The following is a 27985-nucleotide window of genomic DNA, read 5'->3' as shown; positions in this document are numbered from 1 at the left end:
GGGCCTCTCACTGCTGTGGCCTCTCCCGTTGCGGAGCACAGGCTCTGGATGCGCAGGCTCAGCGGCCATGGCTCACGGGCCCAGCCGCTCCGCGGCATGTGGGATCCTCCCGGACCGGGGCACGAATCCGTGTCCCCTGCATCTGCAGACGGACTCTCAACCACTGCGCCACCAGGGAAGCCCCTCATTGGCCTCTTTTATGGTGGTTTATTTTAGCAAACACCAACCCATTCCACTTTCGGAACAACTATGGCGCCTGCTTTGCATCCTATTAGCGCTGCCTGCCCGTATCGGGGCATTCTTCCAGGATTTGCCATTAGTGTTTAAAGAGCTAATGAATTGTTTTGAATTGCTTGGTGCCAGTACTTCTCAAAAAACATAATAGGAAGATTTTTTTATTGTTTTATAGTGTTTTCATATTTTTTAAAAAATAGATCCCTTGTGTAAAAAATAAAATTATGCGTACCGTCTGCTAGAGTGTTTACTTCAGATGTGTCATAATAATTCGTTCTTTTTGTTTCAGTAATTCAGTACTTTAAAAATACTTATTTCCTTCTTACAGGTGGTTGATAGTAAAAGATTCCTTTTTACTATATATGAAACCAGACAGTGGTGCTATTGCCTTCGTCTTGCTGGTAGATAAAGAATTCAGAGTTACGGTGGGAAAGAAGGAGACGGAGACAAAATATGGACTCCGAATTGATAATCTTTCAAGGTACAAATTGGAAATATTTTTAAAAGATTTCTCTAAAAACAGAGTTTTTCTCCCAACCTTAAGTGAAGAAGATGGTAAAATAATTTAGATGTTAGGAAATTATTATTTAGAACTCATTCTCAATCAAAAGTGATGAAACGACTTTTCTTTTTGTATATTTTTAAGATGTGAATTACATATGTACACGAGTCAGAATAAATGACCCCATGTGTTGCTGCGTGCCTGTTTTAATAAAATATATGCCCATTTTAACAAAATTGACTACCCAATAATACCAATTTACCAAGCAGATAAGGAGTAATAATGCATATTTTTAAAAAGTAAAATTTTACTTTATAAATTGATATCCTTTTATTAACAAAACATGTAAAAAGTGACTTGATTAGAAAAATTCTGTTTACATACAGATTTTAAGAAAGATACCTTGAAGGATACTCAACTGTACATTTACTGTAGATTTTATTAGCGAGTGTGTGTGTGTGTGTGTGTGTGTTGATAAATGTTTGTTTCTGGAAGACTGTAGTTATACGATATACGTGTCTTTATATATACATCTGTCTCTATAAAGTTCAGCCTCATGTATATAAATACTTATAGATATACATTTCTCTCTTTATACACACTGACATTAAATATATATATATTATATAAATATGCTACTCTTAGTAATATGTTTGCATGTGTGTTTGTGTGTGTGAAAATATGTGCTGAACTTCCTGATCTCTGACAATAGAAGGTTCAGGATTGGTTATTGGAAATGTAGTGGTGCTGCCAATTAGCCTCCCTCCTGGGAATCCCTGGTGGTCCAGGGGTTAGGACTCTGTGCTCTCAGCTCTCACTGCCCAGGGCCCAGGTTCAATACCTGGTCAGGGAACTAAAATCCCACAAGCCGCCTGGCACGGCCAACAAACAAACAGTCAATCAAACAAAAAAAAACCCAACCTCTCTCCTGGTACTGTACTTTCCTGTTTTCTGGGGGACTGTAGAAATCAGGCCACAATTCTCATTGGTCGCTATAACAGTTACTTACTGGCCGTCTTACCTCCATCTCCTATCCTCACTCACTTGCACACCCTTGCCAAATGAATCCATACAGATCCAGGTTTCATCTGCTTCCTCCCTGGTGTAAGTGGTCCTCCTCATTGTATCAAACAAGCCTAAGTTCCTCCATTTGCAGTCGGAGGCCTTCTATCTCTCTGCCTTTATTAGCAACCCCTCCCTAATACAGCCTTTCAGTTCTATGGAGACGGTTCTCTTCACCATCCCGTCTCACACATTTCTAGATTCCTCTTCACCTTTCTTCTTCCTATCTCCATGTTTGGAATGGTTTTTTTTTTTTTTTTTTTCCTTAACTCTGGCTCACATCCTGTGATAAGACCGCTGTTTGTCACTATCTCTTCTACAATATCTGTTTCTCATAACTAGTTTTCAGAGGCATTTCAACTCAGTTGGAGTAGTACTAGCATGTTGGCTCAAGCCCAGGCACGTTCCATGGCCTCCTGACCTGCCCGCAGAGTCTGGTGTCAGCCCTGCGGCGGCCAATGGAGAGTGCCTCACTGCTCCCAGCACCACCACGTCTCACCTCGCCCCTCGCCACCCCCCAGACAAAAGCCAAGCATCAATGTTAGGATGTTTGGACATCCCTAATCTTTATAAATAATTATTTTGGGGTCTGTGAATATAGCCCCTCCCCTGCTTCTCATCAGGATCATTGCATTTCCCCCCAAAGGCAAACTCTCCCTCCTCACTCACAGGGCTTTTATACTGAGGTGGGTTTCTCCCTAAATGGCAGGGAGACCGCTGGCTCCAACACCTTGTTTTCTCTGAACTTCAAATTTGGATAACTTATTTCCACCTCTTGGTGGTAATCACCATTTCTGGCATTTGTCATGTAATAACTTTTTATGATCTCCTACTCTGAATTTTTTTTCAGCACTTATAAATCTGTAACCATTTAGGATAGTTTAGTCATTGGCAGTAGAAAAATCCAGTGCATTCTGGGTTACATCAGAAGTAACTAATAAGCCACGTTAACCATGGCTGATTCCAAGCTTCCAACTATGTCATTGAGATGCGTTTTCCTGGCCTTTCTCAGCTCTGTCTCCTGGGATCTGCACCATCCTCAGGCTGGTCCCCTGGTGGTAGCAAGATGGCTGCCTCTTACACTCAAACCAAGTTCAGTGGAAGGGAAGGAATCTCTTCTTGGCATTTCTGAGCAAGTCCTTGCATTTATTCTCACTTGTTGGGTGGAATTGGCTAATGTCCTCATCCCTGAACCAATCTTTGAGATCAGGGGCTGGAAGATGCCATTTTGTTGGCTTTGGTGGATGCAGAGTAGGGAAGGGAGGCTGAGGGAATGGACACCAGGCAGTCCCAAGGGAAATGTCCTCTACAGGAGCCAACAACTCTCTAACACTTCGATGTAGGACCTTCACCTTATGTCTCTTCCGTTGTCCACCTCACAGTCCAGCACAGCGAGCTCGAGGCCTGTAATAAGTGCCTTTACACAAGTTTGCATAAGTGAATGAGGGAATAAGTAACCTGAAGGTTTGTTTTTGCTACGTTGAATATAGTTTAAAATCCTGCCAAAAACGTTTAAAAATCTACTTTTCTGATATAGGTAAGGTGCTCTTTGCCTAAAATTTTCCACTTATGTTTGCTGCAGTAACAAAACAAAATGGGACATGTTTAATTCTTAAATTGTTTAAAGAGACAGAACACAGAGTGACCATTCTTTTCCACATTTTGCTTTTCTTTGAAGGACACTGATTTTAAAATGCAACAGCTATAGACATGCTCGGTGGTGGGGAGGGGCTATAGAAGAATTCATCCATAAACATGGCCCCAACTTTCTCAAAGATCATCGATTTGGGTCTTATGCTGCAATCCAAGAGAACACTTTAGCTAAATGGTAAGATCTTTTTTGCTCTAAGACTATCACAGTAGTCATAGCATTTAATATTGTAGTGGTCTAAATTCACCTGGAATCAATTTCTGAAGCTGTGAAAAGATATTATGCATTATACTTAACAAGGGACTTTCTTTATAGGACTACCTGAGCAGCACTTAGTCTTCCATTTTATGATTTTTTACAGAGAGCTTTAGACAGCTAGCTTTAGATTTTGAAGTTTGATTTTAAAAGTTAATTTCATACATTTTCTTAATGATGCAAATGGAAAGTTTATTTAAGTCATTAGCCATAATTTAAGAAAGAGACTTTACTTGCCACGTATTTCTTTTAAATGAAACCCTGCTTAGCATGCTTTTCTACCCATGGATTAGAAGCTGGTTTGCTTTCGGTCTCAGAAGAACAACCGTGTGTGAGTTCAACAGGATGGGAGAATTCATCTGACCCCATACGATGATAAGGCCAATCAATTCGTTATTCTCTCAGCAGAAAGGGATCAGGTTGCCTACTTCTGTCTACTTACTGTACTTCCTACATAGCAGACAGAAGGTGTTTTCAATCCTTGTTTCCAGTTATACAAAGTAAACCGGTGGTTTTGTAGAAACTCTAGGCAGTGGCTTCCATCTTCTCTTTTGCCATACGATAAATGCCTTTTTGTTTGTTTGTTTTGTTAAAAAAATGAAACAGAAAACTTGTCTTTTCAGGTATGTTAATGCCAAAGGATATTTTGAAGATGTGGCGAATGCAATGGAAGAGGCAAAAGAAGAGATTTTTATCACAGATTGGTGGTTAGTATTTGTCCCTGGGGAGTTTGTTTGGAGGTCTCTATGTTTAGGAATATAGAACAGTGTTGTGCTGTTGTAGAATTATACATTAGGAAAGACAGCAGTACTCACAGATGGTTTGGCCAAAGTCTCAACTAATGAATTGTAGTAGCCTCCACTAAAAGGTCTTTTCAAAAAACCTGGCACCCATATATATTCTTAAAATATTTAGTTTGAACAGTTTTGTTTTTGTCTTTCCATTTGGAAGCAGATAACCCGTATTCATTTTAGTAAAGATTATTTTGCAATGCAAATATAGGTGTAGAGGTAATGGAAAATAATCTTCCCTGGGTATCTTTCCTCATCTGGTTATGTCTGTCATGAGGTCCAATGAATATGCTTCCTCTGAATTGTCCCTTTGAAATTAGAATATTCCCATTTGCCTATTCTATGAAAATATCCATTGTAATGGTTAGCTTTTTTGAAGATGCGTCATGTCTCAACTTTCTAATCCCCTTTAAAATCATCCATGAGAGTTATTATGCTTATTAAAGCCACTGAAAGTCTTGTACCTAAAACTCATTTAGCTCTTGGGAAATTTTCCTCCTGGAGTGGGTGTAGGCTTTGTAGTCTGACTTTAGTTCCAATTATCCACCTGCCTGGATAGTTAAAACCCATTGCAGATGCTAACATTTGCTACAAAGGAAATGAAAATGTCTTAAATATGTTTTCCTTCTAAGAACTTAGTTGCTTGAAATGCCCCCTGTTTTTCCCTATCCTGTTTCCTTCCAAATGCTCTCTTGTACTGAACTATGAAAATACCTTCATAATTCATTTCCTCCTAATTCTAGGTTTTTCAGGGAGGGGAGAGTAATTAGGAATATGAACGCATCTTCTTCTACTGTTTTGCCTCAGTGATGAGGAAATCTATAATTCTAGGGCATGCTTTCCCAATCGGCACTATTGACCTTTGGGGCCAGATAATTCTTTATTATGGGGGTGTTGTTCTGTGCGTTGTGGGATGTTTAAAACCATCAGTATCCCTGTCTTTTATCCACTAGATGCCAGTAGCAAGCTCCCAGTTGTGATAACCAAAATGTCTTCAGCTGTCATCACATGTCCCCTGGCAGGGCACAGTCCCTCTTGGTTGAGAACGATTGATCTAGATTCAATAGATAGGGTGTGTGATAGTCAGCATGTCTGAGAACCTGCTTATTCTCATGTTTATGGAGGACCTTAATCTTGCCCTTTGTATTCTTGCCAAATTTTGTCTCTTCTGTCAGTTACAAGGAATAAAAGAAAGTTTCATACTTAGAAGCTACCTCTTTGGTTGAATACTTTCTAAACACTTATGAGAGTAGATTCAAGCTTAATGTAGTGGGTATGTCCCTTTAAAAAGTATTTCTGAAAGTTTGACAGGGACATGAAAGAGACTGAAAATAGCATTTCCACTGAGCCCGTATTTTCATGTTTTACACAAGCAAATAATATATATTTTGAAGGTTCTGAACACTAAAATACAGACTCATTTAAACATCTAAAGAGATGGAACCTTGAATGTTTTTTCTTCTGCTGTCAGCAAGAAAATAAATCAGGAGGTTATTGCTTTTTCGTGACTGCACTAGGATAACATCTTATTACAACACTCTTTGAAATAAAACCTTTGCAGGAACTTCCCTCATAACAAGGAAGAAAATACTTGTTGTGCAAGTACGTTGCAAAAGAGAGCATTCAGAAACTTTATCAAACCCTGATATATCTGGGTCTGAGAGAATGAAAAGCATAGTGAGAAGGTGCACATGACCTTTAGAAGTTTCCAGTCTAATTCAAGAGACATCATATACATGAGTGAAAACTGTGTTAATCTGTTTCTAAAACAATTAGTATGCAAGCAAAGGCAGATTTAGTGAAATGAGAAGCAACCTGGGACCTAGAAGCTCTTAGTTTCTTTATTTGTTAATTCATTTAACCATCCATCTTTTCATTTGTTAATTTATTCACTCATTCATTCCAGAGCTATTTAGTGAGCAGCCTCTATGACGGGTACTGAACGAGGCCACGTGTACAGAAAGATGAAAGATAAGCAGCCCCTACCCTGCAGCAGTAGAGAGTCAGGAAGTCATGTGTAGAACAATGGATTAGGGCAGTGACTGAGCCTGCAGGAGCTGTGGAAGCTTCAATGGACAGAATGCTGGCCTGAGTCCTGGGTGATGGAGCTGTCCAGTTGAAGACAGTGAATGTTTTTGACAGAGGGATAACCAGGACCAAGGCATAGAGGAGTGAGAGAGCACAGCAATTTTGGAGGAAGGTAGAGGTCATAAACAGCTTAAGCATAGCATTCTTTGGGATGGTGGGTGGAGATAGCATTCAAAAGACGGGTTAGGGCCAAATTGTGAAGGGCCCTTGATAAGCTGCTGAAGAGTTTGCATTGTTTGAACACTGGAGTCCTTTGAACTCCAGTGCAGTCCCTTGAACACTGGGAATCAGTGAACATTTTTAAGCATGGGAATTTTAATCAAATTTGTTTTCTAAAAGGGACCATTTTGGTTATAGTGTAGAAGATGAATTGAACAGTGGTTATAGAGACCATCTAGCGAGTTATTGTTGTGGTCCAGGAGAGGAATGGTGAGAGTCTCTGCTCAGACCGCCTTAGGGGCCTCACTATTACTAACTTGGGGCAAGTCATATTCACCTTTATAAGGGGTCATTTCTAAGGCATAGTTGAATAACATTAACAGTAAGTAGCTACTATTAGTTGAATTCTTACTAAACGCCAGGGACTGTGTTACAGATGAGAAAAGTGAGGCTCAGTGGGGCCAATTAGGAAACTGCCCGTAGCAACACAGTCTGTACGTGCTGGTGCTGGCTTGGATCCAGTGTGTCTGCTCTAGTGCCCACATGTCATGGAGCTGCCTCTCCCAGGAGCTGAATGCACCGCCTGGTGTGTGAGATCCCTTTTAGCTCTGACATTTTTTAAGTGCAGATTGGATTTTTTTAAGGTGCTGGATAAAGTAATAATCAGATTTGGGTAGATTTAGTCAGAAGACATTTTCTGAAGAGGTAAATTCTAAGGTAGGCTGTCAGGTTAGAAGAGAGAATGATTCGTTAAACAGCCCAGACTATCTGAAAATTAAGGTGAAGAGTAAATCCTAGCTAGAAGTTGAAGGTATCAAAAGAGGTAGTTTCTGTGTAAGGATTAGTGAACATTCCTCACTTGTTTATCTGTATCTACCAGGAGAACATGTCTTATATGTCTTTTCTGTGCTTGGTGCTACTTCACGTCACCTGTGAACTACCCAGTGTTCACTGGAGTGAGTCCTAGAATGAGGCTGGGTGCCAAGATGTGGCTTCCAGTCCATTGCTTTAACTTAGGATGGATGTATAAAGCGTGGCTTAGATCACCTTTCCTCTGGATGATGGTGATTCTCATTCCCACTGGTCAGCAGGGATGTTTGGAGCATGTGTGTTGAGTCTTTGCCTAGATTGGTTCTCTGCCTGGCCTGTCGGTGGTGAGGGTGCAGGTGGGGTCTGCCACAGTGTCTGTACTGAGTCCGTGCATTAAACAGGCGAGAGACAGACTGGATTAGTAAAACTGGAGAAAAAGAAGAAAAACAATAAACAAAGATATTTAAAGGGGGAGTTATCAGAGGAACGGGAACAGAAACAAGGTCTCCTTTGAGCTGGAGACAAAGGCTCTAAAGTGAAAAACAAAGTCAACATTTCATTTGGACTGGCTCACAAGCTAAGACTGTTCTAAGTAGGAGACACATTTAAGTTGATTTTAATGTTATGTTTTTCAAATGGTGGGTTGCGACTCTTTAGTAATTATTATTATAATTATTATTTTTGTGTGTGTGTGGTACGCGGGCTTCTCACTGTTGTGGCCTCTCCCGTCGCGGAGCACAGGCTCCGGGTGCTCAGGCTCAGTGGCCATGGCTCACAGGCCCAGCTGCTCCGCGGCATGTGGGATCTTCCCAGACCGGGGCGCGAACCCGTGTCCCCTGCATCGGCAGGTGGACTCTCAACCACTGCGCCACCAGGGAAGCCCTTTAGTAATTATTTATTAAAAGAATTGGGCTTCCCTGGTGGCGCAGTGGTTAAGAATCCTCCTGCCAATGCAGGGGACATGGGTTCGAGCCCTGGTCCGGGAATATCCCACATGCCGCAGAGCAGCTAAGCCAGTGCACCACAACTACTGAGCCTGCGCTCTAGAGCCCGTGCTCTGCAACAAGAGAAGCCACCGCAATGTGAAGCCCATGCAGCGCAACAAAGAGTAGCTCCCGCTCGCTGCAACTAGAGAAAGCCAGTGCTCAGCAACAAAGACCCAACGCAGCCAAAAATAATAAATAAAATAAATTTATTAAAAAAAAAAAGAATTCAGTGGGTTATGTTCAGAATTTTATTTAAATAATGAAATAGGATAAGAAAAGGAAGGAAATAAGAGAACGGAAAGTTGCAACTTAAGTGGCAGTAAGGGTTATTTTGTGAAATTTTTATTTCAGTAGTCAGTAGAAGACTGACTGATAGGTAGGTAGATAGATGAAAATATTGGGGTGGATTCATAATGTATTCTTGTGGATTATGACCCAAAAAGTTCAAAAGCCTCTGACTTTCAACAGGGTTGGCAAACTTTTTCTGTAAAGGGCCAGACAGTAAATATTTTAGGCTTTTCAGTTCACATACATACAGTCTCTGATGTATATTCTTCTTTGTGTGTGTGTGTGGGGTGTGTGTGTGTGTGTGTGTGTGTGTGTGTGTGTGTGTTTAATAACCCTTTAAAAATGTAACAACCATTCTTAGCTCATAAGCCATACTAAAACAGGCGATGGACCAGATTTGGCTCATGGAGCACAGTTAGGTAACCCTTGTCTTAGAAAGTAGATTCAAGTTACTGTATTATATCAATACTAGGAGTTAAATATATGGTTAACATGAGAAACTGTCAATCTGTTTTCCAAAGTGCTTGTACTACTAATGTATGAGAGTTTCATTCCTCCTCATCATTGCAAGCACTTGGTACTGTTAGTCTTTTTTAATGTTAGTCATTCCAAAGGGTATGGAGTAGTCTCTCACTGTGGTTTCAGTTTGCATTAGCAATGTCTTTTCACGTTAAGCATATCTTCCTGTGACTTTTGGACATTTGTTTAGCTTTTTTGGAAACATATTAAAATCTTACCTTTCTTCTTTTTTTATTGGATTGTTTTCTTATTACTAAACTGTAGAAGAACTTTATACAGTCTAGCTACAATTTGCTCCACTTCATTCTGGCCTCCATGTTTTCTGATGAGAAATTTGCAGTCATTTTGAATCATTGCTCCCCTCTTAAATAATGCATTGTTGGGCTTCCCTGGTGGTGCAGTGGTTGAGAGTCCACCTGCTGATACAGGGGATGCGGGTTCGTGCCCCAGTCCGGGAAGATCCCACATGCAGTGGAGCAGCTGGGCCCGTGAGCCATGGCTGCTGAGCCTGTGCATCCGGAGCCTGTGCTCCGCAATGGGAGAGGCCACAACAGTGAGAGGCCCGCATACCACACAAAAAATAATAATGCATTGTTCTGAGTGCTTTCAACATTTTCTTCCTGCCTTTTGTTTTCAGCAGTTTGATTATGATATTTGAATTTATCCTGTTTGGAGTTCACTGAGCTTCTTGAATCTGTAGGTTTATATCATTCATCAAATTTGAGAAATTTTCAGCCATTTTTCTTCAAATTTTTTCCTGTATTTCCCTCTTTCTCCTCTTTTTCTGAGTCTCTGATGACATAAATTGTGTCTTTTAGTATTGTCCCACAAGTCTCTGAGGCTCTGTTCATTTTTTTCAATCTTTTCTTTGTTATTCAAATTGGATAATTTCTATTTATCTGTCTTTAAGTTCACTGATTATTTCCTTTGTCATCTCTGTTCTGGTACCGAACCTATCCAGTGAGAGTTTGGTTTTTTGTAATTGTATTTTTCAGTTTGAAAATTTCTCATTGGTTTTTATTTATATCTTTATTTCTTTGCTGAGACTTTCTGACTATCCATTCATTTTAAGAGTGTTCACCCTTACTTGTTGAAACATTTTTATAATATCTGGCAGAGAATTACATTAAATAATTCCAACATTTATGTCATTTTGGCATTGGCATTTGTTGAATGTCTTTCCTGCAAGTTGAGATTTTTCTGATTTTTTTTGTATGCCAAGTAATTTTTTACTGTATTCTGGAAGTTTTGAATATTATGACTCTGGGTCTTGTTTAAATCTTATAGAGAATGTTGATATTTTTGTTTTAGCAGGAAATTGGCCCATTTGGGTTCATGCAGAATGTTGCAACCAGTCTTCTACCTGTGTGTTTTTAATGTCAATTTTGTTTTCAAAGCCTTTGCAGTGCTCTTTAGATCTGCCCCCCCATGTGCTCCACCTAGTGGCCAATTTGGTCAGTGGTCTATTTCTTATTTCAGTTTTCAAATTCTTTGGCGGCATATTAGGACCAAACCCATGCATGGGCAGCTTAGGAGTGAGCTAGAAATTCATAAACAACTTTATAGCATTGCTTTTCTGAGCTCCTCTCTCTCCATGGTATACCCACTCCTTATGGGTTGCCTGCGGCTTCCCTTTTTAGTCCTCTTGCTAGAAGGAGGCTTTATTTACCCTGCTCTGCCACACACTTCCTTCAGTGACACTTTGTGTCCAGAGCCAAGCAGTGGATATTTATATTTTCCTCTTGGAACCACAGCTCTTCCATTGGAGAGAAAAGTTCCATTTCCTCATTTTTGATGCCTGTGGGTCCCTCCCTGCCACCACTATCACTGTCAGGAAATCCCACTCTTCCTCCTCAAGCCTGAGCTAGAGGACTTCTGAGGCTCTCTCTACCAGTGCCAGTGCCCATTTCCAGGTTCTCCCTCCCAACTGAGAAATCAGAGGGAAAAGAATGGTAAAATCACCTCTGGTTAGACAGTATGTCAAATTTTTTCTTCTTTCTCATTATTGAGTCTTCCAATTCATAAATACTGTGTATCTCTCCAGTTTTTTAGATCTTATTTAAATTTTCTCATTAGTGTTCTGTACTTTCCATATACAGGTCTTGCACTTATCACTAAGTAGTTCATGTTTTTTTATGTTATTGTAAATGTTATTTTAAAAAATTCATGTTCCAATTGTTTACTGCCAGCATATGGAAATGCAGTTGATTTTTTATATTTATCTTATTTACTGCAATCTTGCTTAGTTCACTTACTAGTATGAATAGCTTTTTTGTAGATGCCCTAGGATTTTTCCCATAGATGATCATGTGATGTGTGAATAATGACAGTTTTCCTTTTTCCTTCATAATCTGCATGCCTTCTATTTCTTATTTTCTTTTTCTTTCTTTTTTTTCCTTATTGCACTGGCTAGCGTCATCAGTAAAATGTTGAAAAGGAGTGATGAGAACGGACATCTTTCTTGTTCTCAGTCTTAGAAGAAAAGCTTTCAGTCTTTTATTATATGCTTTAGGTAGATTTTTTTTAATAGGTGCCTTTTATTACTTTGAGGAAATTCCTTCCTATTTATAATGTATTGAGAGTTTTTATTCTGAATGGGTATTGAATTTTGTCAAGACTTTTCTGCATGCATTGAAATGACCATTTTTTTCTGTTAATGTGCTGAATTGCATTGATTGATTTTCAACTTTTAAACTAACCTTGCATTCTTAGGAATAACCCCACTTTGTCATGATTTGTTATCCTTTTTATAAGTTGTGATGTTTTGGTAAAGATTTTTACCTCTATGATCGTAAGGAATATTGTACTTAATTTTTTTCTTTTCTTGGATTGTCTTTGTTTGGTTTTGGTATTAGGATAATGCTAGCCTCATTGTATGAGATGGTATTTCCCCTGCCTTTGTTTCCTGAAAGAGTTTGGGTAGGATTGATATTATTTCTTCCCACTTAAGTAAGAAATCTAAAATAGTCAAACTCCTCTTTTCTGTTTCAATCTAGCTAGTTTGTCAATTTTATTAATCTTTTCAAAGAGCTAGATTTTGGTTTCATTGAGTTTTGTCTACTGTTGTTCTGTTTCATATTGCGTTGAGTTCCATTCTTATCTATTATTCCCATCCTTCTTACTTTTTCTTAATTTATTCTTTTATTCTGTCTAATTAAGATGGAAGCTCTGATCATCGATTTTAAGCTTTTTTTCTCATACAAGCATTTGCAGCTATAAAACCTTCTAAAAGGAGCATTTACTTAGAAGCACATTTCAACATCTCTGAAGTCGTAATACATCATACACTCAATAGCATCTTACAGTTATAGCTGTCATTATTTTTTCTTTCTTAGTGATACACACATCTTACAGTCATTGGTGTCCTAAACTCAATGATATGTAGTATTACACAATTCTTTTGAATTTTGCTTAGCTAATAATTACTTAGTAAAGATCTTGACATAATGATGCTTGTGGGTCATAGCTATTCTCTCCTTGCCTTTGTTTATACTTTCAGTTTTTATAGCATGACTATTTTTATCTTTTCATGTATTATCCTCAAAATCCAGGTCTCCTTGAGAGCCTGCTTAAGATCCTCCAACGCATCTAATAGAACACTCTGCATACAGGGTACACAATGCTTTTAGATTTAAAAAAAAAGATGATGAAGGCTTAATTGCAGAGTATAGACCTGAAAATGGCCCCAAAACTGAAGCCCTCTGATCCCATAATTAATGTGTACATCAAAAATTGCAAGTGTATATATGTTGTTAGGTATGTCCTACTTTCAGTGAACTAGCAGTGCCCAATGACACACTTTTCTATTTAAAACAGATCTGTTTTTAATTCATCTTAGATCTTTTCCTACCAGTTGCTGCATTTTTGTTTGTTTGTTTGAGTTGTTTCCTATTCTAAACTAAATATGTTAAGATTTTTACTGTACACAGCCTTCTATTTGTCTGTTTTCTTATTTATCTTACCCAATATGAGTTTCTTTAGATACTTTTTTCTCTGGGTTTTTATTTTCTTTAACTGAATGACACAGAGCATAAAATTATTTCTTTTAATCTCTTTAGCTCCTTAAAACCCTGTTGTTTTCACATGCTTAGAAGACTCCCTGGCTAAGCCAATATTCCACGCTAGTATTCTGTAAGGCTTTGATCCTTACACAGTCTACCCCACTCCTCCAGGTCTAGCATTTCAGTGGATGAAATTTTCTTTGTTGTTTTTGTTTGTTTGTTTGTTTTTCCCATTATAGAGGAGGTACACTACTTACCAGTTTAACTCAGGCAGTAATTTTGAACACACGCCCAAGGGAAAAAGTGACTCCTGTACTGTGCTGCTTGTGGCACTACTAAGGAGAAGAACCCAGGGGTCCATTCTCACACTGGGAAAAGTTCATCTATCAGCAAGCCTGCCTTCTTCCCTGCTCAGAAAGCCCCAGGTTCCCATGGACACTGCTTGGTATAGGAAGTCAGTGTTCATGTTTATCTATTAGAACACTTTTGGCCTAGGTTGCTAGAATGCTCAACTAAAGGTGGCTTAAACAATGAGGATTTGTCTCATTGAGTGAGAAATCTAAAGTTAGGCAGTACTGAAGTTGGTGAAGTCATCCAGTGATTTCGGGGTTCTGGCTTTGCCCTTAAATTTCCATTTGGCCGCACCCGTCTAAGCATCACACCCCCATACAACATCCATCCTAGAGCCGCTTTTCCTGGGGGTTTTTTTGTGTGTGCATGTGTCTCTTCCTCTCATAAGAGAAACAACTTTTCCATTAACCCCTCGTGTACCTCCTCATATATCTCATTGTACAGGATTGTGTTATTTTCCTGTGCTGGAGCTGCACAGGAGTCTGGGAAAGCAATTATTTAGAATATTCACATTCAGTCATGGGAGGTGGGCTCTGACAGCAAGGAAGGAGAAGGTGGACAGTCAATAGTATCTGCAGGTGTGTCTATGTATGATGTGTGAGTAAGATAGAGAAATTGAAATTGACCTTTTTGGGGTAGAGGCTGCTGTTCCCATATGAAGTTGTACGTGGACTCATAGTGGAACTTTGGATGGCCTGCCACAGTGGAGGATGGTGATGACATTTGAGCTAAAATTGCCTCTGCTTCCTATGACACAACCAGAACTTTATATTTGTTTTAGTTTCTTGAAATCTTGGTTTCGTGATTTCAGGTTGAGTCCAGAAATCTTCCTGAAACGTCCGGTGGTTGAAGGAAATCGTTGGAGGTTGGACTGCATTCTTAAGCGAAAAGCAGTATGTACTTTCCTAACAAATGCTGATGTAATTTTTTAAAAGTTTATTGCCTCTGAAATGCCTTTTTTTCCCCAAAGCCCTTCGTGTACACTTATAACTATTTTCTTTAGAGCTTGACAAAAAGTAGAATACTTACTGTTTTCAAGTTCATTTGGTTCTGATTTTTTTCCCATTACTTGTGAATCATAAATATTTTCACCTAATTCACAGCATGGATTATATGACCAAGTCTAATTTTTTTGTTTTTTAATCAGTTGTAGGCAGCTGATTTGTTAGGCAAAAAATTGTAATAAAATTTCATCATTGAGTAATAAATGATGAAATGAAACATAGAATTTTATTTATTTTTCATTACTTTGTCATTTGAGCAAAATTCGAAGTCATCTGAGAATGATTTCAGTCAGATGGGGTCAAGCTGATGTTGAAGCACGTCAAATGGAAGGACATAAAGAATTGGTGGTTCCAGTTTTGGGACAGTTCATGGTAATAGTGTGACCCTGTAGATCCTGGGTGAGCATTGAGTGTGCTTTTTTTGTTATAAAAAGTAAACAACTGAAGCAGTATAAGCTCACCAATGACTACTTTACATTCATATTTCTAATGAAATATTTTATGTGGTTGGCCCTCAACCGAGTTAAATTAAGTTGAATTAGAATAGTTGAATTAAGTTCAATTTATTATTAATCATGTCCAAATTAGGGAGTGCTAGTAGCCTTTTTACTATTATTTGAAACTGTCTTAACTTTTAGAATTCTGTCATTAAACATTCTAGCAGATTTGTAGGTCCTAAGTAATTGGGGTTAGTATCAATATTTTCTATTTATCACAGCCATCACTTATTTCTTTTTTTCCATCCTCTACATTCCACTACCCCTTTCCCACTCACCTTTCCCCCTTCCTTCAATGTCTTTTCCCCATGCCTTTAGTTTAGGATATCTGGGGATAGTGTAGGCAGACCTCACTGTTGATATTAAAGGCAAAAGAAGTTGATTGTCTTTATTTCAGACACATGTTCTGCCAAACAGCATCATTTTCAAGGCTAGTCTAATCTGTTGTCTCAACAGACTTCCATTCACAAAATTTGAAATTCTGGTCTTGAAAAGCATTATTTGCATATTCATTAAATAATCCATCATACAGTTACGGTGTCTTCTCTGAGCCTGGTACTACACTAATTACTAAGGATGCCATGTGTGTGAATAGGATTCCATCCCTGCCTTGCTTGCTGAAGGACTCATGTCCTGGGCTAGTCCTAGCCTTACCAAACATCTTTCTACATATTGAATGGGCTGTAACTTTCTCCATGTTTCTCTCTGCGAAATGGCAGCTTTCCCATTTCTCCTCTAAAAGTAAACTCCTGAAACTCCATTCTAATAAGTTTTTCCAGCCTTGCCTAGCGATCATCAATCATAACAGAAAATCCTCTCCTCATAGAACTTATCCGATGCTTTACTCTTTTAGGTTTCAATTAACATGTTTTTGTTGAATGCCTCTTACGTGCAGGGCACTTGGCTAATCACATGAGAATGTACAAAAATAAAAGACACGATTCTTGAGCTGAAGGAGCTTAAAAATCTACACAAGAGTCAGCTGGGTACAGAGACAGTGCCAAGATTCAAAGCAGGAGGGAGAGCATTGGGTAGGTCTGATGTGGAAGCCCCTCACAATATGAGGACTTTAGGGCATTTAGTATGGGCCAGAAATTTTAAAAGAAGCGCTTTCTAGGTATAGGAAGTGTGATGAGGAAACATTCTGGATGCAGGAATTCATAAGGCCTTATCAGTCACAGCAAGGTGACAAAGTTGATGACACCTGAGTGTTAGCATAGGTAGGATGGGAGATCGAGCTGGAAAGGCCGTTGGGATGTGGAGGCTTTGTGAGTCAAGCCAGTGGTTTGCACTTTACGGACGACAGTGGGGAACCACTGTCGGGGGCGGGGGTATGATGGAAGAAGGGTGAGCTGATAAATATGGTGTGTTGGGACGGTGAATCTGGTAGTAGGAGGAAGTGGGAAGAACCCAGAGTCAGAGAGCTACATTTTAGATCATGTGCATGTGAGGTGCCTACAGGACATCTAAGTATACTCCAGAAAGCGAGTTGCCAGATCAGGGCTCAGGAGGCAGGTCCTGCAAACCTGGTCCTCCACTTCATGGTAGCTGGCGTGTGTTTGTTTATTCCCCTCAGCGTATCTGTCCAGGTCCCTTTTCTGTCACTATCGTGGCTTCTCTTTGCTTTTACGGCCCATGAATCCTGTGAGGTACCAGGTGAATACCATGACCAGGTAAATAGTGCTGCCTGATAACCGTGCTTTGTTTGCTCCAATTTCATCTGCTTTTTGAAACTTGTAATTTTTAACTTGCCTGAAATGAGTTTTTTAATTTCCTAAGGAAATAGTAATACTATTAAATATTAATTTCTCAGTGGTACATTTAAGAGAATTGCTCTTCCTTAATCCAGTTACAAAATATTATTAAATTTTTAACATTCAGATCATTCCAGATTGACATTTCATATGCTCATAAACACTGCTTCACATAAATAGTTTCTGAAAGCCACTAGCTTCACAAAGTACTGGGTTTAAAATAGCATTTATTCTTGCATTAATGGGTCCCAGAGGTCCGCAAGGTTGATTGAAATGAATTATTTTTTTCTTCTAACTGGTTGTGCAGGTCTTTGGGGAGAAATTTAGTGTCTCTGCTTTATAGCCAACATATAGGCAAACATTTCTTTTAATGGATGTTTCTTAGGGGGAAAATACAATATTTTGTTTCTCTGGTAATAGCCAAGTTGATATTTTCCTGTTTCTTTGGCCTTCTGATATGCAATGTCATCATTTAAAATAGTGTAAGCCAATGTTGAGAGGCAGACTGCTTTAACTCAAAGCAGCATCCCAGGGTTTTCACAGTTCTGCATTTATTGCACTAAGAGGTGAGGTAAGTTTCATCATAGTTATTGTAACTGCGTCCCTGTATCCAGTTTGTATATTTTAACCTTAGAAATATGTGATATTTCTGATGAGACTTGCACCAAAAGATTCTTCAAGTGCGGCCACCTGGAGACTTAACAGAACCTAGGTTCTCAGGGAGGATTTTGTCGTCAGGTTAATTTCTTTCTGTCCTGGGCCACAAGGCACATTCTAGAGTTGCGGTCCGTGACCAACAGGAGGGAAAGATGTGCAGGTTTGTCAAACGAGATGAATAATCACATCACTGCAGAGAAAAATCAAAGGGAATCTTACCAAAATGGTGGGCTAGAAGGGCATGGCAGGGAAGGAGGGAAGGGATCTTCAACCTTAAGGACTGTGCTTTGAACAAAACTGGTTTTAAAAAAAGGCGCATGAGCACATGTGCTCTTACATCCCAGTGCTGCTTGCATTTAAATGGTGAGGATACGATTTTTTTTTTATCCTTTACTTTGCATGTTCCTAAAATATCGCACACCTCCTCCACCTCCCATCCCCCCCTCCACTGGGGAAGCTCTTGACAAGTGATGATCCTGGAGATGTGTTAGCTAAGCTATCTTTAGGCAATGGACAAACTTAGCTACATTTAGAAAATATTTGACCACAGTGCTTGAACAATCAGAGAAAAAAGCTGGCTCAGAAGCAAAGTCTCTTGATTTCAACTATAAAAGATGTTTATTTTTCATTTTCTTCACATGCATTTGTATGTGTAAAGCACCTAAAAATTCCTACTGTTAATAGTATTATATCTGTTCTACTTGCTTAAAAACTAATTAGAAAAGAGTATAGAACTTTTATCTTTTTAAACTCAGGTGTCATAAAGTTTATTCTGTGGAATCCTTGGGTTAGTTGACTGCAGCAGAGATAAGAAACATGGCATAGAAACGTAAGAAGCACAGTCAAGTCCAGGCTATTTGTTTTCCTACTTCCCCTATTAATACTTTTCTTCTGAGCAAAAAGTAATTTCCCCTGGGGTCACTAAAAGGCATTGGTAAAACACTGGATACTTCAAAAGTGTATTTTTGAAATTACAGAATTAACATCAGTCCTTTTTTTTGTAATTGGGCTTTCATTTTGCACAAATAGTTCCCATATTTTGTATAAGTCTGCACTATTATGGCCCAACAAATGCCTTCATTCCCAAAGGAAGTATTTTGCTTTGCCCTTTATAGTTTAGAGTTTATGGCAGTGTTGTAATCCCTTGACCAAAAGAAGAGGAATTTATTGCTTTATTATCACAGGAATCTTGTCACTAATTAACTGTTTATTGTGGGCATGGGCATAGGTAAATAATTGTAAACCAGACTACAGAAAAATGAACTTTTTATATTTAATTACTTCCTTATTAGTCATTTCTATTTAAGCTAAAATGACTTAAAAGTCTCTATCCTATTTCCTACAGAGTTATTTATTTCAATGTGAAAAGACACAGTATAGAAGAAAATGTCAGGTATTAATAGATGGAGGATAATGCTATAATCCATTAGCATTAAAAATCTCTGTTATTTAAAAAATCCATTAGTTATGCAGATAAATGGAAAATTGTAAGATTCAGGCCAGTTCCTAATTTTCAATTACTGTACTTCATGGGTAATAATCTCATAAGCCTGAGAAGCAGAATTTCATCCATTTAAAACAAATGAACTGTGATGAAAGATGTCAGGTGTAACGTTCTTTAGGTTGAAATTGGGGGTCTTAAACTTTATATTATGTCATTCAATGGGAGGCTGTTTTTTTAAACTGCTATTCAGCGCTGAATCCTAAAATATTCAAATAGCAAAGTAAATCTGAATAGTAGAGGAGAAAAATAAAATAACGTTCTAGTTTTCATTTAGAGTGCTCACTGACCAGATCGTTGGAAATTAATCTGTTCACTTCCTGCCTGCACTTTCACTTCCTTATTTCTTTACTCAAGTCTGTACTTATGTACTTGATTACAACAATAGTTGCATAATATAATAAATAACAAGCAAGTTCCAAAAGTCAGCTGTTAACCAGAGAAATAAAATGACATATGTTTTTTTTTTTTTTTTTTTTGCGGTACGCAGGCCTTTCACTGCTGTGGCCTCTCCCGTTGTGGAGCACAGGCTTCGGACGCGCAGGCTCAGTGGCCATGGCTCACGGGCCCAGGCGCTCCACGGCATGTGGGATCTTCCCAGACTGGGGCACGAACCCGGGTCCCCTGTATCGGCAGGCGGACTCTCAAGCACTGTGCCACCAGGGAAGCCCCCGACATATGTATTTTTAATCCTGTTTTTTTTCAGAGCAAGAATGGGTCTTCTCTTAGTACTCAGATTTCTTTAATGTAGCCCAGAATGTAAATCTAGTGTATCCCTTCAAAAATATGCACACTTTTCAGATACTACTAACACCAAGTAAGATACAGTTAGTATTTTGAAGTGATGTGTTATTATAAGGATTTAGGGGCCAAAATATGCTTTTTATTGGCAGAGCAACATTGGGGAACTGTATATATGTTTGATTTACTCCAAGATTTTACATCTTGCAGCCTAAAAATATTAACTCTTATGTTATTTCACATTTTTATAGCATTGCAAAAATATCCAGTTGTTATAAATTAGATGTGTTCAACCAGTAAGGCTTCTTAAATTTGTGACTCAAATGTCCATTATGAACAATACCTAATTACCATGGATTACATTTAAAGTGTAACTGAATTATTCACTCTAGTTTATTAGATATGCCTGCATCTCAAATACTCTAGAAAGGATTATGGAAAACTTCTTGCCTTAAATCTGTAGGATATTAAATGCCTAGGTGTAGCTACAGTACTCAATATGCACGTAATATGTTGCAGGATGCTTTCAGAGCTGCTGGGTACAGTAAATGCAAATTAAAATGTTGCAAACTGCACAGCAACACTGAGGATGCAAACCTAAAAAGTAAAAAAGTGATATAAGAAGTGAGGGTAAATAAGATAGGGTTTCCTGGAGGAACTGTATGTTGGTGGTGGAACTGTGTAAGCAGACAGGGATGGGGGAGGACATTCAGGTGTCAGGCAATTTATCATAAGCTAAAACCTTGTCACCGCCCAAAGCTAGGAGAGAAATTACTAGTACTTTTCTATACTACTAGCTGTCGGGCATTTCTTTGATGGTTAATATTAAGAATAAATATTATTTGTATAGCATATTAAAGTTTATGAGGCAATTTTGATTTAATTTGACCTTCACAACGGCCTTGTCTACTTTCTTTTAGGTCCAAGGTCTTAGGATGGATCAATGTTAATTTCTGTGCTGCTGCTAAAACTCGGGGATTTTTGAATGTTAGAGAAGCTGACTTCTGAAGAAGTCATTTCAGTGGTGAAATAGACATTAATGATTTAATTATGGGTTAAGAGTATGAACCAATACATTCACCTCTGAAGCCTGAGACATGTTTTTGCCACTGAAATAATTTTTAATAAAGAAAAACTCTATGAAAATACCCCTAGAAACATTTAAGGCATGTTTAGCATAATTTATTGCATCAGAGTTTTAAAAACACTGTTATTTCAGTTCTTTGTGGTATAATAAAGACAAACAGAAGATCCTAATCCTGTAACATGAATCAGGTCAAAACTTTCCTCAAGGTCAAGTGTTCTGAGATGTTCAAAGTTGTAAGACTATCAGATACTTTTAGTATTTCAAGTTGCAATTTCAACTTTCTGGCTATAATTAGTCAAATACTGACTGTCTCAGTATGACAAGTCATAGAACGGAAGGGAGATAAATTTTTATTTTTTATATTTGTGTCTTAATATACACTTATGTTTCACCTTCTTGTATTGCACTTTTCATTAAATATTTTATTATACTTGTCTATAGAAAAAATTTTTAAAAAGTACAATGCCCCAGAAATGAAGAAGAAAAAGAAAATCATAACCTACCTCCAGAAATTCTTACTCCTCCTTGTGTTTTCTCTTGTGACAGCAACAGGGGGTGCGTATCTTCATTATGCTCTACAAAGAGGTGGAACTTGCTCTTGGAATCAATAGTGAATACAGCAAGAGGACTTTGATGCATCTACACCCCAACATAAAGGTATTCAGGTCATCTTGCTTAACAATGTTCCTCCTTTATTATTCTGTAGTTTTTCAGATACATTTTACTTTGAGCAGTGGTAATCTTTAGAATTCCCTAATGTATATTTTGAATCAATAATATTGTGAACTTCTCAGAAATAAAATAATTATACTTTCTTATGCTTCTGATCTTGATGGAGTCAGCAGAGTTCTCATTTCTGCTTCTCTTACCCTGATAATTTAGCCAAGAACATTCTTCCTAGAGTTGTTTTAAGAGCCCTGTCAAGTTTCTATACTCCTCATTAAGGTTATCCTGGAACCTCTTAAATGTGATCTCCCTGGGATATCCCTTGAACACTGATAGCAACAAAGAGAACTCCTTTAGGATTTAGAGTGCTCTCCTTAAAAGCACTTTGTATACAGTACTAGTAAAGTGAATAAACATGATAAGCAATTTGAAAAAAGCCTTTTGATATTTTACCAAAGACCTGAAGCCTATCAGTAAATATTGTTGCCCAGTCACTGAGCTACATCAAGACAATGAATTAATCTTCAGCAGGCTTAAAGTATATAATGATTATATATTTCACTTGATTAAAAAAAGATATTCCATGTAAATAATAACCAAAAGAGAGCAGGAGTGGCTATACTAATATTGGACAAAATAGACTTTAAATCAATAAAGTTTACAATAGATAAAGGACATTATATATTAATAAAAGGTTCAATGCAGCAAGAAAATGTAATAATTATAAACATTTACATACCTAATACTGACCATCAAAATATATAAAGCAAACATTGAAAGAATTGAAGGGTGAAATAAAGCAGTTCTATAATAACAGTTGGACACTTTAATATCACACTCTCCATAATGGATCGGTATATACATACAATGGAATATTTTTCAGTCTTAAAAAGGAAGGAAATTCTGACATGTGTTAAAACATGGATGAACCTTGAAGACATTATTCTAAGTAAAATAAGCCAGACATAAAGACAGATATTGTGTGATTCCATTTACATGAGATACCTAGAGTGGTCAAATTCATAGAGACAGAAAGTAGATGGTAGTTGCCAGATTTTGTGAGGAGGAGGGAACAAGGAGTTTCTGTTTAATAGGTACGGAGTTCCAGTTTTGCAAACTAAAAAGTTCTGGTGATGGATAGTGGTGATGGTTGCACTATATGAACATGCTTAATACCACTGAACTGTACACTTAAAAAGGTTAATATGGTAAATTTTATGTTATGTGTATTTTACCACAATAAAAACATGTTACTAAAAAATAAAGTTGCGTCCAAAGTTTTTGGAATATTTCTACTTAAAGACATACAAAAGGAGGTCAGTCTGGGGTTATTTAAGAGAGAATTCCGTTTGAAACCGGGAGGTTAATAACTTCTTAAATTACCTTTAAAGTCAAGAGCTGCCAAAGCATCTGTATCCCTATATCAGTATGATTACTAGTTCAACGTGATAACTGCCCAAATATCAATATACGCATTAAAAAATTTTGTCAGAGATAGGTGTAGGCTAAAACGTTTCTGTGTTTTCTATATAACATATAACATAACCCTTTAGGGGGAAAAGGGAATCTGCTATTCCATTGAACTGACTTTTATTGAAATATGTGGCCAAATTTCAAGCTAAAGGGCAGCTTCCCCCATATGTGAGGGGTCCAGGGTGGTCAGGGGAGTTTTGAAAAGTATCCAGGGGTAAACACTGAGGATAAAATAAATAAATACTCTGCTAAATACTGAGGATAAAATTAGAAGTTTGGGGATTTTCTTTGATGTATAGATAGCACATTTTAGCATTTGAATTGTAGGAAATGTTGTTCAGGGGAGTAAACAGACCTATTTTATTATAATATGAAAGACATTTTAGAAAGCATATTACGTGTGTGTTTTTTTTTCCTCTCAAGGTGATGAGGCACCCAGATCATGTGTCATCCAGTGTATATCTGTGGGCTCATCACGAGAAACTCATCATCATCGACCAGTCGGTTGCCTTTGTGGGTGGGATTGACCTGGCCTATGGAAGGTGGGATGACAATGAACACAGACTCACGGACGTGGGCAGCGTGAAGCGCGTCATCGGGGGACCTTCTCTGGTTTCCCTCACAGTTAGTAAATTTCACCTTTATGGACCTGCATATAAGGGACACAGTTTGTATAAGTGTGTATTAATAGTGTGATTGGTTGACCGATGGATTGAATGAGAGGTGGCATATCCCTGGAGAGGTAAAGAACATTGAGTCCAACACAGACCTGGTTTCAAATACCACTTAGTGAGTCTGTAACTATGCATCTGTTAATCTCAGTTTCCTCTCTTGTAAGAAGAGAAAACAGATCTGATAGAGCATTTGCTATCTCATAGTCAGTTCCTTTGCTTTCCATTTAAATTCAAGATTTAGTTCCTATTTGGGAAAAAAGTTCATAAACAAAAATGTGCGGCAAAATTGGACTTTAAGTTAAATAAGCAACCTTATTACAATTAGCTGCCAAGGTTTTTGAAATCTTCCTTCCTACAAACATACAAAAATAGGATAGGTCAGTCTGGAGTCATTTAGGGAATTCTATTTGAAAGCAGGAGGTTAATAACTTCTCAAAGTATCAAATCAAGAGCTGCCAAATCAAGAGCTGCCAAAATCTCTAAATGCCTGTATTTGTAACTTGTTACTTCAACTCGAATGGTTGCCAAATATCAGTATGCTTATTAAAAAGTTTGACGGGCTCCATCTTATTTTACTGCTGTACATGTTGGTGACTTTTCTGGGAAAACAGAGATTTAGTGAAAAGGTAACGGGGAAAATAACTGACAGAAAAAGCATCGCTTACTTAATATTTATCAGAGGAAGAAGTTCAGTAGCTCAACAGTGAGTATAACTCATGTAATTGTATTTGAAACCAAAAGGTTAATTGGCATGAAATTTCTGGCCCAGTGAAAGAGGAACTATAATGGACTTCCTGGTATCCCTTTGGAAGTATTTAAACAGCTCACAAGAATCGCCCACTGCCCTGTGGCTGACCTCACACATATTATTGTGTGTCTCTTAGGGAGCCTCCATCATGTGTAAACTTTAAACTGGAATTCAAAGGCCACAGTGCAGCTTATCTTATGCAGTTTCTTTTCTTCTCTTTCTTTTTCTTGTTTTTTAAATAATTTTCTCAGGCTGAAACAACAGAGTCTATGGAATCCTTATGCCTCAAAGATGAAAACGAATCTAACAAAAATCTGCCCGTCCTGAAGACTGTTGATGATGCAGATTCAAAACTGAAAGGAATAGGAAAGCCCAGAAAGTTCTCCAAATTCAGCCTCTACAGGCAGCTGCACAGACACCACCTACGCAACACGGACAGCATCAGCAGCATTGACAGCGCCTCCAGTAAGTCATCGTCTGCACTGGAATTTATCTCAACAATGCTCTGTTCCTCCATAGCCAGACACTGTATATACCTGTTTGCAGAACTTGTCCTTCTATAATGGAGTAAAGTGAACAATGCTGAGAAGTCATTATATCATCCTATTCAGTCTCATGCCATTTCACGGCTCTGTTCGACCCATTTTAGAACAGATTTATTGTTTTATTCACATCACTAGTCATTACAGCCACAATTCATGCTTCTAATGGTTGTAGAATGACTAAGCATTTCTGAAATAACGCCGTTATAAAGGAAAAAGAAAAGTATTAGGTGTACTTTATAAACTTTTCATATAAGAGATTTCATGTCTCTTTCTATCCAGAAATACACCCAGCTTTTATCCTCAAACATCAGATTTTCTACATCTTATAAATTTACCATTCTTTAAGATTTGTCTTAAAGCTCTACAGTTTTCTGTTGCACAGAATTTGTGACTGATTTTATAGCCTCGCCTTGTTTTTAAAATGATTGCAGCTGCTTCTGAGTTTAGAAAACTTGGTATATTTATATCTATATCTATATCTCTTTGTAAAGAAAGAACTCTCAACTTTCTCCAGGTGATTGTAATCACTGTAGGAGTCGTCAGAATTTAATCCATGGTCTAAAGCCCCACTTGAAACTCTTTCGCTCTTCCGGTGAGTCTGAGCAGGGGCTCACTAGACCTAACATTGGTAAGTGATGTGTGAAGCGCCACAATCTCTGTAGGCTTCAGCTTTTGCTGCATGAGCAGAGTGACTGTGTCTCTGGATTGGCTTTCCATTCTCACAGTTTTCACCCCACGTATACTTTTAGAATTGATAATCTGATAAGTTTCTCTAAGAACTAGGTTCTCGAATAAATTAATCAGGGCCTAAAATATGGTGGAATGAAGAGGAACTTGGCAATGGATCAGATTTAGTAACAAGTGATCATCATAATAAATAACAACCATAGTAAAATTGTGAGCTAGCGTTTACTGTGTGCAGGCTCTGCCGCTCACTGCCCCGAGCGCTTGTGGGGCTTGGTAATAACAGTGTTATCTCCTTTTTACAGACGAACCAGGCAGGGTTAGGAGATGATAAGTGATGTGCCCAGAGAAGTTCTAGTTTATCAGTCTCCCAGAAGTCATGCTTCAGACTTGTGATTTAGCAGATATGCAGATGACTACATCAGGACCTTTTGGCTAAATTCTTAAGGCCACAGTTCTGTGTACTATTTAGGAGATGGCTGAGATAGAGCCCAGCTAGCATGGCTGGCTGTGAGTCACTTGTGGCTGTCAAGAGCTGATGACCCTGAACGTTAAGCTGGACCTTGAGCAGTGGTTCCAGCATTCTGTAGTCTGGAGACCCTGCAACTTTTAAACTGATTAACCGTATATAGTGAACTAAAGCTCCCATGTGACTGTTAAGTACATTTGTTCGTCTTAAATCACATTGATATAAAATACGTAAACAACATTGATATATACTAAAATATGGAGAAGAGCATATGTGGGGAGACATTTTCTTTATTTAACATACAGCTAGTCCTTGATGCCTGTGTGGATTCAGTGATAGCTCACAGTAATTCCTGCGCTCCGTAGAGCATCCTAGCCCTGAGACAGGGCACTGGGGAGTCCAGAGAGCCAGGTCAGGGGTGCATGCCGGGGCAGACATTAAAGATAAAAGGTTGCAAACAGGTCCAGGTATTGCTTTGTAATTCCAGAGTGTGGCTTTGCTGCGTTAGGACTGATGATGAGATGGAGGAATGAAGTTGTGAAACATGAAGTCAAGGGGACTGAATGCTAGTGTTGCTGATAACAGGATTGGGGGCAAGTGGAAAAGAAGATGCAAGCTGGGTGCAGACTACGTTAAGTAATTCAGGCTGATGGTAGGCTGAGGGGGTGATCACCATAGTGGAGAACTAGGGACAGCAATGTGGGTGGTTTTCAGGTGTTGATGGAAATCCTCTCCCTAATAAACTGGATACACGTCCAATGCAGTGTTTTTTATTGAGAGAGAGAGAAGAGAGAAAGTAAACAACCTAAAATCCAAGAGTAGAAGATGGAGGATGGTTGAGAACATAATGAGCAGTTCATTCCCTTGATGGAATTGCACAATCATTAAAATCTGTAGGGCTTCCCTGGTGGCGCAGTGGTTGAGAGTCCGCCTGCCGATGCGGGGGACGCGGGTTCGTGCCCCGGTCCGGGAAGATCCCACATGCCGCGGAGCGGCTGGGCCCGTGGGCCATGGCCGCTGAGCCTGCGCGTCTGGAGCCTGTGCTCCGCAACGGGAGAGGCCACAGCCGTGAGAGGCCCGCGTACCGCAAAAAAAAAAAAAAAAATCTGTAAGTGGGGGGCTTCCCTGGTGGCACAGTGGTTGAGAGTCCGCCTGCCCATGCAGGGGACACGGGTTCGTGTCCCGGTCCGGGAAGATTCCACATGCCGCGGAGCGGCTGGGCCCGTGAGCCATGGCCACTGAGCCTGCGCATCCGGAGCCTGTGCTCCACAACGGGAGAGGCCACAACAGTGAGAGGCCCACGTACCGCAAAAGAAAAAAAAAAAAAAACTGTAAGTGGGGATACAAAAATAAATGTATATGACTCATTTGTTCTTTAAATAAGTACTTACTGAGCTCCTATGTCAATCACTGTTCTAGATACTAGGGATGGAATGAACAACACAGACAAAATTCTGTTAACTAGTAGGAGAGTAAGGATGGGAATTGTATATACAAATAGATCATCAAACACAACGTGTCAGGCGGTAAGAATTATCATGGAAAACAGTACAGCAGGGGAAGGGGGGAAGGGCAGAGGGGAGGAGTTACTATTTTATGTGGGGAGGGGGTCAGAGAATGCTTTTCCAATGAAGCGAGTTTTCGAGAAAGATCAAAAGGGAGAGAAGAATCAGGATAAGATAATGTCTGTGGGGAGGGAGTCCAGCCAGGAGGAGTAGCAAGTGCAGACTATGAGGCAGGAGGGGATTGGTATGTTCCAGGAGTGGCTGAAGTCAGGTGGGCTAGGGG

General features: G+C 38.9%; 1 protein-coding gene across 2 annotated transcripts in view; it reads left to right on the top strand.

Moving 5' to 3' along the window:
• Window positions 1–27985, top strand: part of PLD1 (phospholipase D1) — a 113450-nt gene that overhangs the window by 17204 nt on the left and 68261 nt on the right. The window contains exons 8-15 of one of the 2 annotated variants that reach the window (XM_065877026.1): window positions 563–715; window positions 3477–3626; window positions 4328–4411; window positions 14509–14590; window positions 21485–21595; window positions 23501–23701; window positions 24751–24964; window positions 25559–25672. In XM_065877026.1, the coding sequence (XP_065733098.1) occupies window positions 563–715; window positions 3477–3626; window positions 4328–4411; window positions 14509–14590; window positions 21485–21595; window positions 23501–23701; window positions 24751–24964; window positions 25559–25672 (1109 nt within the window). The remainder of the gene's footprint in view (window positions 1–562; window positions 716–3476; window positions 3627–4327; window positions 4412–14508; window positions 14591–21484; window positions 21596–23500; window positions 23702–24750; window positions 24965–25558; window positions 25673–27985) is intronic. The other variant, XM_065877027.1, reaches the window with a different exon arrangement.

The sequence above is a fragment of the Phocoena phocoena genome, chromosome 4 (genome assembly GCF_963924675.1).
Source record: "Phocoena phocoena chromosome 4, mPhoPho1.1, whole genome shotgun sequence".
Taxonomy (NCBI): domain Eukaryota; kingdom Metazoa; phylum Chordata; class Mammalia; order Artiodactyla; family Phocoenidae; genus Phocoena; species Phocoena phocoena.
Note: the sequence above shows the minus strand (reverse complement) of the source record. Positions and strands in the feature narration are given on the sequence as shown.